At 44.0% G+C, this 12,500-nt stretch overlaps 1 protein-coding gene across 1 annotated transcript in view; it reads left to right on the top strand.

Moving 5' to 3' along the window:
* The window catches only part of LOC143302232 (lysophospholipase D GDPD1-like), a 40,440-nt gene that overhangs the window by 11,809 nt on the left and 16,131 nt on the right, over positions 1 to 12,500 (top strand). Inside the window, exons 5-7 of the mRNA XM_076616807.1 lie at positions 6,306 to 6,424; positions 7,339 to 7,428; positions 12,147 to 12,280. Of these exons, the coding sequence (XP_076472922.1) occupies positions 6,306 to 6,424; positions 7,339 to 7,428; positions 12,147 to 12,280 (343 nt within the window). The remainder of the gene's footprint in view (positions 1 to 6,305; positions 6,425 to 7,338; positions 7,429 to 12,146; positions 12,281 to 12,500) is intronic.

Raw genomic sequence — 12,500 nt, 5'->3', positions numbered from 1 at the left:
TACTGAGTGTCCCTGAGTGCTGACTTGTCATGTCATTGTCCCTCATTACTGAGTGTCCCTGAGTGCTGACTTGTCATTGTCCCTCATTACTGAGTGTCCCTGAGTGCTGACTTGTCATTGTCCCTCATTACTGAGTGTCCCTGAGTGCTGACTTGTCATGTCATTGTCCCTCATTATTGAGTGTCCCTAAGTGCTGACGTGTCATTGTCCCTCATTACTGAGTGTCCCTAAATGCTGACTTGTCATTGTCCCTCATTACTGAGTGTCCCTAAATGCTGACTTGTCATTGTCCCTCATTACTGAGTGTCCCTAAATGCTGACTTGTCATTGTCCCTCATTACTGAGTGTCCCTGAGTGCTGACTTGTCATTGTCCCTCATTACTGAGTGTCCCTGAGTGCTGACTTGTCATTGTCCCTCATTACTGACTGCTGACTTGTCATGTCATTGTCCCTCATTGCTGAGTGTCCCTGAGTGCTGACTTGTCATTGTTCCTCATTACTGAGTGTCCCTGAGTGCTGACTTTGTCATGTCATTGTCCCTCATTACTGAGTGTCCCTGAGTGCTGACTTGTCGTGTCATTGTCCCTCATTACTGAGTGTCCCTGAGTGCTGACTTGTCATGTCATTGTCCCTCATTACTGAGTGTCCCTGAGTGCTGACTTGTCATGTCATTGTCCCTCATTACTGAGTGTCCCTGAGTGCTGACTTGTCATGTCATTGTCCCTCATTACTGAGTGTCCCTGAGTGCTGACTTGTCATTGTCCCTCATTACTGAGTGTCCCAGAGTGCTGACTTGTCATGTCATTGTACCTCATTATTGAGTGTCCCTGAGTGCTGACTTGTCATTGAACCTCATTACTGAGTGTCCCTGAGTGCTGACTTGTCATTGTCCCTCATTACTGAGTGTCCCTGAGTGCTGACTTGTCATGTCATTGTCCCTCATTACTGATTGTCCCTGAGTGCTGACTTGTCATGTCATTGTCCCTCATTACTGAGTGTCCCTGAGTGCTGACTTGTCATGTCATTGTCCCTCATTACTGAGTGTCCCTGAGTGCTGACTTGTCATTGTCCCTCATTACTGATTGTCCCTGAGTGCTGACTTGTCATGTCATTGTCCCTCATTACTGATTGTCCCTGAGTGCTGACTTGTCACGTCATTGTCCCTCATTACTGAGTGTCCCTGAGTGCTGACTTGTCATTGTCCCTCATTACTGAGTGTCCCTGAGTGCTGACTTGTCATTGTCCCTCATTACTGAGTGTCCCTGAGTGCTGACTTGTCATGTCATTGTCCCTCATTATTGAGTGTCCCTAAGTGCTGACGTGTCATTGTCCCTCATTACTGAGTGTCCCTAAATGCTGACTTGTCATTGTCCCTCATTACTGAGTGTCCCTGAGTGCTGACTTGTCATTGTCCCTCATTACTGAGTGTCCCTGAGTGCTGACTTGTCATTGTCCCTCATTACTGAGTGTCCCTGAGTGCTGACTGCTGGGTGCTGTGTGTTGCAGTGTTTGTGATGAAAGTCTTTCCGTGGTGTCTGCTGTTCACAACTGGTACTTCTGTTCATTGCTCACGTGCATTAGAAGAAGAAAAAACAAAACAATGTTACAAACATTTGTGGGCTTCTTTTTGTTTTGTTTTGTTTGTTTTTTCAGAAATTTTCTTTTCTAATTAGTAATCAAATCAGCAGAGCAGCAACAGATCACTAGAAGACAATAATATATTTCTGGCGCATGATTTTTGATGGTGAAAATGCTGATTATTAGCAATAGATTGTCTTTTGGCATCTCAAGCCGGGAATAACCTGCCATACCCCTAACCCTCTCCCCCCCCCCCCTCTCCCCCCTCCCCCCCAACGCACACACACCATACAAAAAATGATAAAAACAACAATAACAACAACAACAAAACACACACACAAAAGAAGCATCTGTCATGGCACAGTACTTTTCGTCACACTGGGATTGGGACATTATGGGTTCAAACTCTGTCTGAAGTCTGCATGCACACACACACATGTACCCTGTCTGAAGTCTGCATGCACACACACACATGTACCCTGTCTGAAGTCTGCATGCACACACACACACACACATGTACCCTGTCTGAAGTCTGCATGCACACACACACATGTACCCTGTCTGAAGTCTGCATGCACACACACACATGTACCCTGTCTGAAGTCTGCATGCACACACACACATGTACCCTGTCTGAAGTCTGCATGCACACACACACATGTACCCTGTCTGAAGTCTGCATGCACACACACACACATGTACCCTGTCTGAAGTCTGCATGCACAATGCACACACACACATGTACCCTGTCTGAAGTCTGCATGCACAATGCACACACACACATGTACCCTGTCTGAAGTCTGCATGCACAATGCACACACACACATGTACCCTGTCTGAAGTCTGCATGCACACACACACATGTACCCTGTCTGAAGTCTGCATGCACACACACACACATGTACCCTGTCTGAAGTCTGCATGCACACACACACATGTACCATGTCTGAAGTCTGCATGCACACACACACACATGTACCCTGTCTGAAGTCTGCATGCACACACACACATGTACCATGTCTGAAGTCTGCATGCACACACACACACATGTACCCTGTCTGAAGTCTGCATGCACACACACACATGTACCCTGTCTGAAGTCTGCATGCACACACACACACATGTACCCTGTCTGAAGTCTGCATGCACACACACACACATGTACCCTGTCTGAAGTCTGAAGTCTGCATGCACACACACACATGTACCCATACACACATATAACTTCAAGAAAGTCTGTCCAGACTAGCTTCTGCACAGTACTGTGAATGTTAAAGGGCTCAAAATTCAAGTGAAAATAATGGGATCACTGAGTTAAGTGCCTTCCACTTCATCAGATAGTGCTGGTGTTGCTCAAATGCTAAATGGCTCACTCATTGTTTTTTATGCTTGGATACACCATGAAGGAAGTGTAGAGTGCAGCTGTATTATTTGTGATTTTGTCCCAGGCCAGAATGGATCTCCACAGCATTATCATTATCTTCATCATCATCATCGATAAGTGATGAGATAAAAGAATTGTTTCCATCAGTGGTGCTTCATGTCCTGTTATTGTGATGATCGCTTGTTTCGCATTCAGTTCTGCATGTGTCATTCCTCAGTGTTCAGCGTTTGCAGTTTATTCTGTTCTGGGAAAGAGAAACTACTTGTTTCAACTGAATGATAAAACTTCAGAAGCATAACCTGCAGTTCTTATTTTTGGAATAAAAATATGATGCACTGGTTTGATCTAAAAATATGTTTCTTTGGTGGGATTTTTTGTTGTTGTTTTTTTGTTTTTGTTTTTTGTTTGTTTTTTTGTTTTTGGTTTGTTTGTTTGTTTCATTTGACATAATTGTGGGATTGAAGTTGTGATATGGATGGATGGATGGATAGATGTGGATACTTACGTTATACCCATCTTCAGTCAGAGAACAAACTCTTAAGTGCTTTGCAAACATGGAGTCATTTCCACAACAGGCTACCAACATGGGTACAGCTGACTGACGGCTTATATTTGCTTATTGTTATAATTGTACCCTCCACACACAGAAAGGGGCAGAGGATTAATGCTGTTTTAATTGTTTGAAAGAGTTGAAGGTCAGCCTCTTTATGGGGCCTGTTGGTGAAGGGACTTCTGATGGTGACCACTTCAGAGCAGACTCTTTGGCTCCATAACTGTGCAGTCATTACCATCAACAGGCGGTGCCCTGTGTAGTGTTGTAGCACAACAGGCTTTGTTTCACTGCAGCAGAGTAACTGTGCACTGTACACAACAGGCTTTGTTTCACTGCAGCAGAGTAACACAGTGCACTGTACACAACAGGCTTTGTTTCACTGTGACAGAGTAACACAGTGCACTGTACACAACAGGCTTTGTTTCACTGTGACAGAGTAACACAGTGCACTGTACACAACAGGCTTTGTTTCACTGTGACAGAGTAACACAGTGCACTGTACACAACAGGCTTTGTTTCACTGTGACAGAGTAACACAGTGCGCTGTACACAACAGGCTTTGTTTCACTGTGACAGAGTAACTCAGTGCGCTGTACACAACAGGCTTTGTTTCACTGTGACAGAGTAACACAGTGCACTGTACACAGGCTTTGTTTCACTGCAGCAGAGTAACGCAGTGCACTGTACACAACAGGCTTTGTTTCACTGCAGCAGAGTAACGCAGTGCGCTGTACACAACAGGCTTTGTTTCACTGTGACAGAGTAACACAGTGCACTGTACACAGGCTTTGTTTCACTGCCGCAGAGTAACGCAGTGCACTGTACACAACAGGCTTTGTTTCACTGCAGCAGAGTAACACAGTGCACTGTACACAACAGGCTTTGTTTCACTGCAGCAGAGTAACACAGTGCACTGTACACAACAGGCTTTGTTTCACTGCAGCAGAGTAACGCAGTGCACTGTACACAACAGGCTTTGTTTCACTGTGACAGAGTAACACAGTGCGCTGTACACAACAGGCTTTGTTTCACTGCAGCAGAGTAACACAGTGCACTGTACACAACAGGCTTTGTTTCACTGCAGCAGAGTAACACAGTGCACTGTACACAACAGGCTTTGTTTCACTGCAGCAGAGTAACACAGTGCACTGTACACAACAGGCTTTGTTTCACTGCCGCAGAGTAACGCAGTGCACTGTACACAACAGGCTTTGTTTCACTGCCGCAGAGTAACGCAGTGCACTGTACACAACAGGCTTTGTTTCACTGTGACAGAGTAACACAGTGCACTGTACACAACAGGCTTTGTTTCACTGTGACAGAATAACACAGTGCACTGTACACAACAGGCTTTGTTTCACTGTGACAGAGTAACACAGTGCACTGTACACAACAGGCTTTGTTTCACTGCAGCAGAGTAACACAGTGCACTGTTCACAACAGGCTTTGTTTCACTGTGACAGAATAACACAGTGCACTGTACACAACAGGCTTTGTTTCACTGCAGCAGAGTAACACAGTGCACTGTACACAACAGGCTTTGTTTCACTGCAGCAGAGTAACACAGTGCACTGTACACAACAGGCTTTGTTTCACTGCAGCAGAGTAACGCAGTGCACTGTACACAACAGGCTTTGTTTCACTGCAGCAGAGTAACGCAGTGCACTGTACACAACAGGCTTTGTTTCACTGCAGCAGAGTAACACAGTGCACTGTACACAACAGGCTTTGTTTCACTGCAGCAGAGTAACACAGTGCACTCTTTTCTCTGGCAGCTGCTGTCATGGTGACTTGAGTTGGATACAAGAAAAAGTTGACTGCAGGCAAGAATGAAGTAACATTGAAAAAGGAAAGTGCTGTTGTCACATACTGAACGGAGAGCGAACACAGGCCACAACACAAATTGATATGAGGAAGTGACACATTTTGACCCAAGGGTCACCTACAGGGCAGACACTTAAACATGCAACAAAAATGAACAGATGTAGGTACTTTGCTGCACACGTTGGATGGTGTCTTGAATGTTGCATCAAAGGTAGTAAGGATGTAAGTGTGGCATTTCCTGAACTGCTTTGTCTTAGAAATGGGATGAAATGAATAGCAGGAGAAAGTGGGACAAGCACTCATATACACACACACCATACATGCATGCACACACTCACACACACACTCACACACACACACACACACACACACTAACACCCCCCCTCCACACACACACACACATACACACACACCACACTCACATGCACATACACACACTCACACACACACACACTAACCCCCCCCCCCCCCCCACACACACACACACACACACACACACACACTCAGATACACCTAACACACACACACACACACACACACACACACACACACACACACACACACACACACACCACACTCTCGTGCACATACACACACTCACACACACACTAAGCCCCCCCCACCACCACCACACACACACACACACACACATACACGCGCGCGCACGCGCGCACACAGAATTGGGTGTTATATTTGTTAGTTTTTCATTAGGAAGATATTATATTGTTATATTGGTTTTTTAACAAAACTTCAGTCAGTCATTTTCTGTATGTAACACACATGGAACCACACACACACACACACACACACACACTTTCACATACTGGCATGCTAACACAGTAATTTCTTTTCCCTCCCTCAATATCTTTTCCTCTACCCTCATCAGATATCACTAACAGTGAAGAGACATCAAACTAAATGAACAAAAGTGAGCAGTAAGGGGAGGGGGGGGGTGTTTGTGTGCAGACCACCAGGTGACAGGTGAGGACAGGAAGATGCCCCTGCTGAAGGAGGTGTTTGCAGCCTTCCCTGACATGCCCATCAACGTGGACGTCAAAGTCAATGACGATCAATTGATAGCAGAGGTAGGGGCTCTGTGTGCTGTGCCCGCGATATGTATGAGTGTGTGCATGTGCGTGTGTGTGTTTGTGTGGGTGTGAGTGGTTTGAGTATGAGTGTGTATGTGTGCATGTGTGTATAAATGTATGAGTACATGCACATATTATGTTAACTCACTCAGTACGGCCAGTCCTCTCTTCTCCTCTACACAGACCCTTCAGATGTCCAGTGGGTGTCTGAATGACCCAACCTTTAGCTCCCGTCGTCAGAATTGTGGTATTCTTTGTCAACATTCACCTCATCAGTATGAGAACGTTCCGCTTGCAATATTTTGATAATGGTAATTGGGATGAAACGCTGTTAACGTCGTCCTCTTTCGCCGTTCGTATGGAAAGAGTTAAGACACACACACACACACATAATGTGTGTGTGTGTGTGTTAGAAAGGTGGCAGAATGGTTAAGACTCTCAGCTGCCAATACAGAGAGTCTGTGAGGGTGTGGGTTTGAATCCCACTCTCACCCTTTCTCCCCAGTTTGACTGGAAAATCAAACTGAGGGTCGAGTCTTTCGGTTGAGATGATAAACCGAGGTCCCATGTGCAGCACACATTTGGCTCACTGAAAAAGAACCCATGGCAAAATTCTAGAAAAAGAAATCCACTCTGATAGGTACACAAATGTATAAGCATGCACTCCAGGCCTGACTAAGTGCATTGGGTAATGCTGCTGTGAGGCATCCGCCTAGCATGTGGTGTAGCGTATATGGATTAGTCACAACGCAGTGATGCCTCCTTGAGAAACTGAAACTGTGTGTGTGTCTGTGTGAGTGTCAGTGTTGGTGTGTGTGTGATGATATTGATGAGCAGTGTCCAAGTAGTAAAACAGCCAACTAATTAACAAGTGTCTTTCAACCTTTGATATGTGTTTGTGTGCATGACAGGTGAACTCTTTGATCCAAGCCTTCAACAGAGAACACATGACGGCCTGGGGTAACCACAGTGCAGCTGTGGTGGAGAAGCTCTATCAGGCAGTGAGTGCATCACCCTCCCTCCTCCTTCACTGCTACATGCCCTGTCCCATGCTGTTCCCTGCTCACATGTCCTGCATTTAACTTTGTTCATCACTCTTCAAAGAGAGGGATTAAACAGAATTTAACTTTTAACACTTGATCGCTGCTGTCATAGGGTCATCAGTGAAGGCTGTCCTGTCAGTGTGATGAAACGGAGTTGCTGGGTGAGGATACCAGTCACTGTTCTTTGTTTGTTGCACTTCTCTTGGGGTTGCATTGCCTTTGTTTGGCAGCATCAGTTTTGTCACTAACATACACAAAGAGCAGTGATTGTGCCTTGGGTTCCTGCCACACTCATTTCACTTCACCAAAGGTCAGCATTTAAGAGGATGATTGAACCTGAATTGGAATTCAGTTCGGAAATACTTTATTTGTCCTAGGGGCAATCAAGAAGCAAGAGTGGAACTGAGAGTGTGAGATCTTCTTCATCTTCTCCCTTGACTCTGTGAACCACAGGTCATTATCCACATGCAGTCATGTCACTAAACACACCATAAAACAAAAAGATTAATTCACTCATCCATTTTAATCAGGCATTTTCATCATGTGCAGTATATTTCATTTGTTGTTTTTTTTGTCGTGTTTTTATGGCAGTTGTATTTGCTTGGTTCTTTTGATTTGATCCCTTTGGTTTTCATTTCTTTTCTTTGTTGAGGCATTTTGTGTTCCATTGTACTGGCTGTTTATCATTGTTGAAAACCTTGATTTAAAGACTTCACACTGAACATACTGGTTTCAAAGTGACCAAAACACAACACGAAGGAGAGAAAGCATGTCTTGACTGTAATTCCCAGCCCTTGTAGTTGGCTAGGAAATGATTAAGCAACACTTAATAGTAAAATAGTCATGAGATCACAAAGGGATGCAGTATTTTGTTGTGCAGTCTTATTCATACACAATGGTCATGATGCTGGAAATATTCACTTTTGGTGAACATGGAAAAGAGAAGGAGCACTATGGCCTGTGGATTCTGCACATGATGAAAATGCATGATTAAAATGGATAAGTGAATTAATCTTTTTGTTTTATGGTGTGTTCAGTGACACAATCAAACTTGGCAGTACATCCATCCCACTTTCCAGTTCAGTCACGAACCTCGGCGATGTCCTTGACAACACACTGTCCATGCAAAAATTTATCAGTCAGACATGTGAATCCTGCTACTGTCAACTGCGGCGCATCAGTTCCATCCAGAAATATCTGTCCGTTGACGCAACATCTAGATTTGTTGTTTCTCTCATTCTCTCTCGCCTTGACTACTGTAACTCTATTGTCTGGTTTGCCTGCTTCATCCATTCAGTCCCTTCAGCGCGTACAAAACTCTGCTGCCTGACTCGTCCTCAGAAAGAAAAGATCTGAGCACATCACTCCTCTTTTGCAACATCTCCACTGGCTCCCTGTCTCACACCGAATAAAGTACAAGATCAGCAGTCTATGCTACAAATGTATTCACAAATCAGCCCCTTCCTATCTCTGTGGCTGCCTTCACCTCTACACTCCATCTCGTTCACTATGATCAGCTTCGGATCCACTCCATTTACGCATACCCAGATTCAAACTCTCGACTGCTGGCCGCCATTCTTTCTCTGTCTCTGGACCTTGCATTTGGAATGAACTTCCTCTTTTGCTTCGTCAAGTCTCCACACTCAGCTCTTTCAAGTCTGGCCTTAAAACCCACCTCTTCCCAAAATAGCCTCCCTTCCCTGCCTCTTCAGTTTTTCCAGTTTTAGGGTTATGCATGCATGAGAATGACTGGTGCGAAAGCGCTTAGATTTGTCTATGCACAAGATTCAGTGCTGTATAAATACCGTTATTATTATTATTAAATTGTTTATATGATGCTGTACATCCTGTTTAAGTAACTCAACCTGAACTTTGATATTCTGCTGAAGTAATCGTTTTACCAGTGCTTGTGTGTATGTGAGAAATATTTGGCATGATTGTGGTATGTCACTCACAATTTTAACCCATAAAGGCCTATAAATACCATCAGATTTTAAATTTCTCATCAACTTATGGGGGGCAAAGCCCCCCCTGTCCCTCCCAACTCACCTGTTGCCACATTACATGCCCCCCTCCCCCTGCCACCCCCCCACCCCCCACCCCTGGGGACTGAGCGGCCCATAGACCCCTGCCTTCTTCAGAGGACTGGTTTTCTGATGCCTGGTGATTATACCTTTAACATTTTGATGTACAGTCGCAGATATAGATATTGTATGATGTAACATTTCATTACTCAGGGCATGTGGTGTAACATTAGTTTGTCTTGGTTGGTTAGTTTAAAGATGGAAAGAGAAAAGGTAGATGAAGGAACAAACCTTGCTGTGGTTCAGAATCCCAACGTCTCATTGTTAGCAGTGTTTCAGAATCCCAACATCCCATTGTTTGCTGTGGTTCAGAATCCCAACGTCTCATTGTTAGCAGTGTTTCAGAATCCCAACATCCCATTGTTTGCTGTGTTTCAGAATCCCAACATCCCATTGTTAGCAGTGTTTCAGAATCCCAACATCCCATTGTTTGCTGTGTTTCAGAATCCCAACATCCCATTGTTTGCTGTGTTTCAGAATAATAAGAATAATAATAATAATGGATACTTATATAGCACACTGTCCAGAAATCTGCTCTAGGTGCTTTACAAAAAACGCTTTTGTTAACATAAAACATCATATCTATGTTACATACACACACCAAAATGTGACTACACACAACACACACACACACACACACACACACACACACACACACGCTGCATACATACATTTTAACATACTTGTGTATCTAACAGCTACCCTAACACATACGCACACATAGGCAGGCACAGACTTACATAAACACATACACACGCACACACAATACACATTCATATACATGCATGTAGTTATGTACACATACATATGTATACACACATAGTCAAGCACAGCTAACGCAAAAAAGGAAGTGGACCTGCCACAATTGAACTTATTGCTGAGGGAAAAGGTGAGTTTTGAGACGATATTTAAAAGATACGAGGGAATCAGAATGACGGAGGTTAACAGGGAGCTTGTTCCACGTCTTTGGCGATTGAAAAGAAAACGATCTGTGTCCATAGGTCTTACTTCTGACGTGAGGTATCCTGAGAAGTCGAGTATCAGAGGAAGAATGGAGCTGGCGAGACGGGGTATAGATATGGATGAGTTCAGAAAGATACTTGGGGCCAGATCCGTTGACTGCAGAAAAGGTCAGAGCGGATAGCTTATAGTCTATTCGATCAGAAACAGGCAACCAGTGGAGTCCCAACATCCCATTGTTTGCTGTGTTTCAGAATCCCAGCATCTCATTGTTTGCTGTGTTTCAGAATCCAAACATCCCATTGTTTGCTGTGTTTCAGAATCCCAGCATCCCATTGTTAGCAGTGTTTTAGATTCCCAACATCCCATTGTTTGCTGTGTTTCAGAATCCCAACATCCCATTGTTTGCTGTGTTTCAGAATCCCAACATCCCATTGTTTGCTGTGTTTCAGAATCCCAACATCCCATTGTTAGCAGTGTTTTAGATTCCCAACATCCCATTGTTTGCTGTGTTTCAGAATCCCAACATCCCATTGTTTGCTGTGTTTCAGAATCCCAACATCCCATTGTTTGCTGTGTTTCAGAATCCCAACATCTCATTGTTTGCTGTGTTTCAGAATCCCAACATCTCATTGTTTGCTGTGTTTCAGAATCCCAACATCTCATTTTTTGCTGTGTTTCAGAATCCCAACATCCCATTGTTTGCTGTGTTTCAGAATCCCAACATCCCATTGTTTGCTGTGTTTCAGAATCCCAACATCTCATTGTTTGCTGTGTTTCAGAATCCCAACATCTCATTGTTTGCTGTGTTTCAGAATCCCAACATCCCATTGTTTGCTGTGTTTCAGAATCCCAACATCCCATTGTTTGCTGTGTTTCAGAATCCCAACATCTCATTGTTTGCTGTGTTTCAGAATCCCAACATCCCATTGTTTGCTGTGTTTCAGAATCCCAACATCCCATTGTTTGCTGTGTTTCAGAATCCCAACATGGCATTGTTTGCTGTGTTTCAGAATCCCAACATCCCATTGTTTGCTGTGTTTCAGAATCCCAACATCTCATTGTTTGCTGTGTTTCAGAATCCCAACATCCCATTGTTAGCAGTGTTTCAGAATCCCAACATCCCATTGTTTGCTGTGTTTCAGAATCCAAACATCTCATTGTTTGCTGTGTTTCAGAATCCAAACATCTCATTGTTAGCTGTGTTTCAGAATCCCAACATCTCATTGTTTGCTGTGTTTCAGAATCCCAACATCTCATTGTTTGCTGTGTTTCAGAATCCCAACATCCCATTGTTTGCTGTGTTTCAGAATCCCAACATCCCATTGTTTGCTGTGTTTCAGAATCCCAACATCCCATTGTTTGCTGTGTTTCAGAATCCCAACATCCCATTGTTTGCTGTGTTTCAGAATCCCATTGTTAGCTGTATTTCAGAATCCCAGCATCCCATTGTTAGCAGTGTTTCAGAATCCCAACATCACATTGTTTGCTGTGTTTCAGAATCCCAAATTCACATTGTTTGTTGTGTTTCAGAATCCAAACATCTCATTGTTTGCTGTGTTTCAGAATCCCAACATCTCATTGTTTGCTGTGTTTCAGAATCCCAACATCTCATTGTTTGCTGTGTTTCAGAATCCAAACATCCCATTGATATTTTCCCTGCGTCGGGTGGCAGTGCTGGTTGTGCTGTTTTACACAGGCTTACTCCCCTTTGTGCCCATCAAGGAGTCACTGCTGGAGGTCATCATGCCCAGCATTGTTTTGGAGTGAGTCTTCACATGCACATACACGCGCAACCACATTGGCACACATGCACACATGCATGCACACATACACAGAGACACAGCATTAGACTGAGTCATCCATTCTGCAAAGAGAAACAGGACTGACACTTCTTCACATACACACACACAATACATACACACAACACACACATCACACTTACATACACACACACACACACACACTGCACACACAACACACACA

This window comes from Babylonia areolata, chromosome 29 (genome assembly GCF_041734735.1).
Source record: "Babylonia areolata isolate BAREFJ2019XMU chromosome 29, ASM4173473v1, whole genome shotgun sequence".
Classification (NCBI taxonomy): domain Eukaryota; kingdom Metazoa; phylum Mollusca; class Gastropoda; order Neogastropoda; family Buccinidae; genus Babylonia; species Babylonia areolata.
The sequence above is the reverse complement of the archived record's forward strand: the minus strand, read 5'-3'. Positions and strand labels throughout refer to the sequence as shown.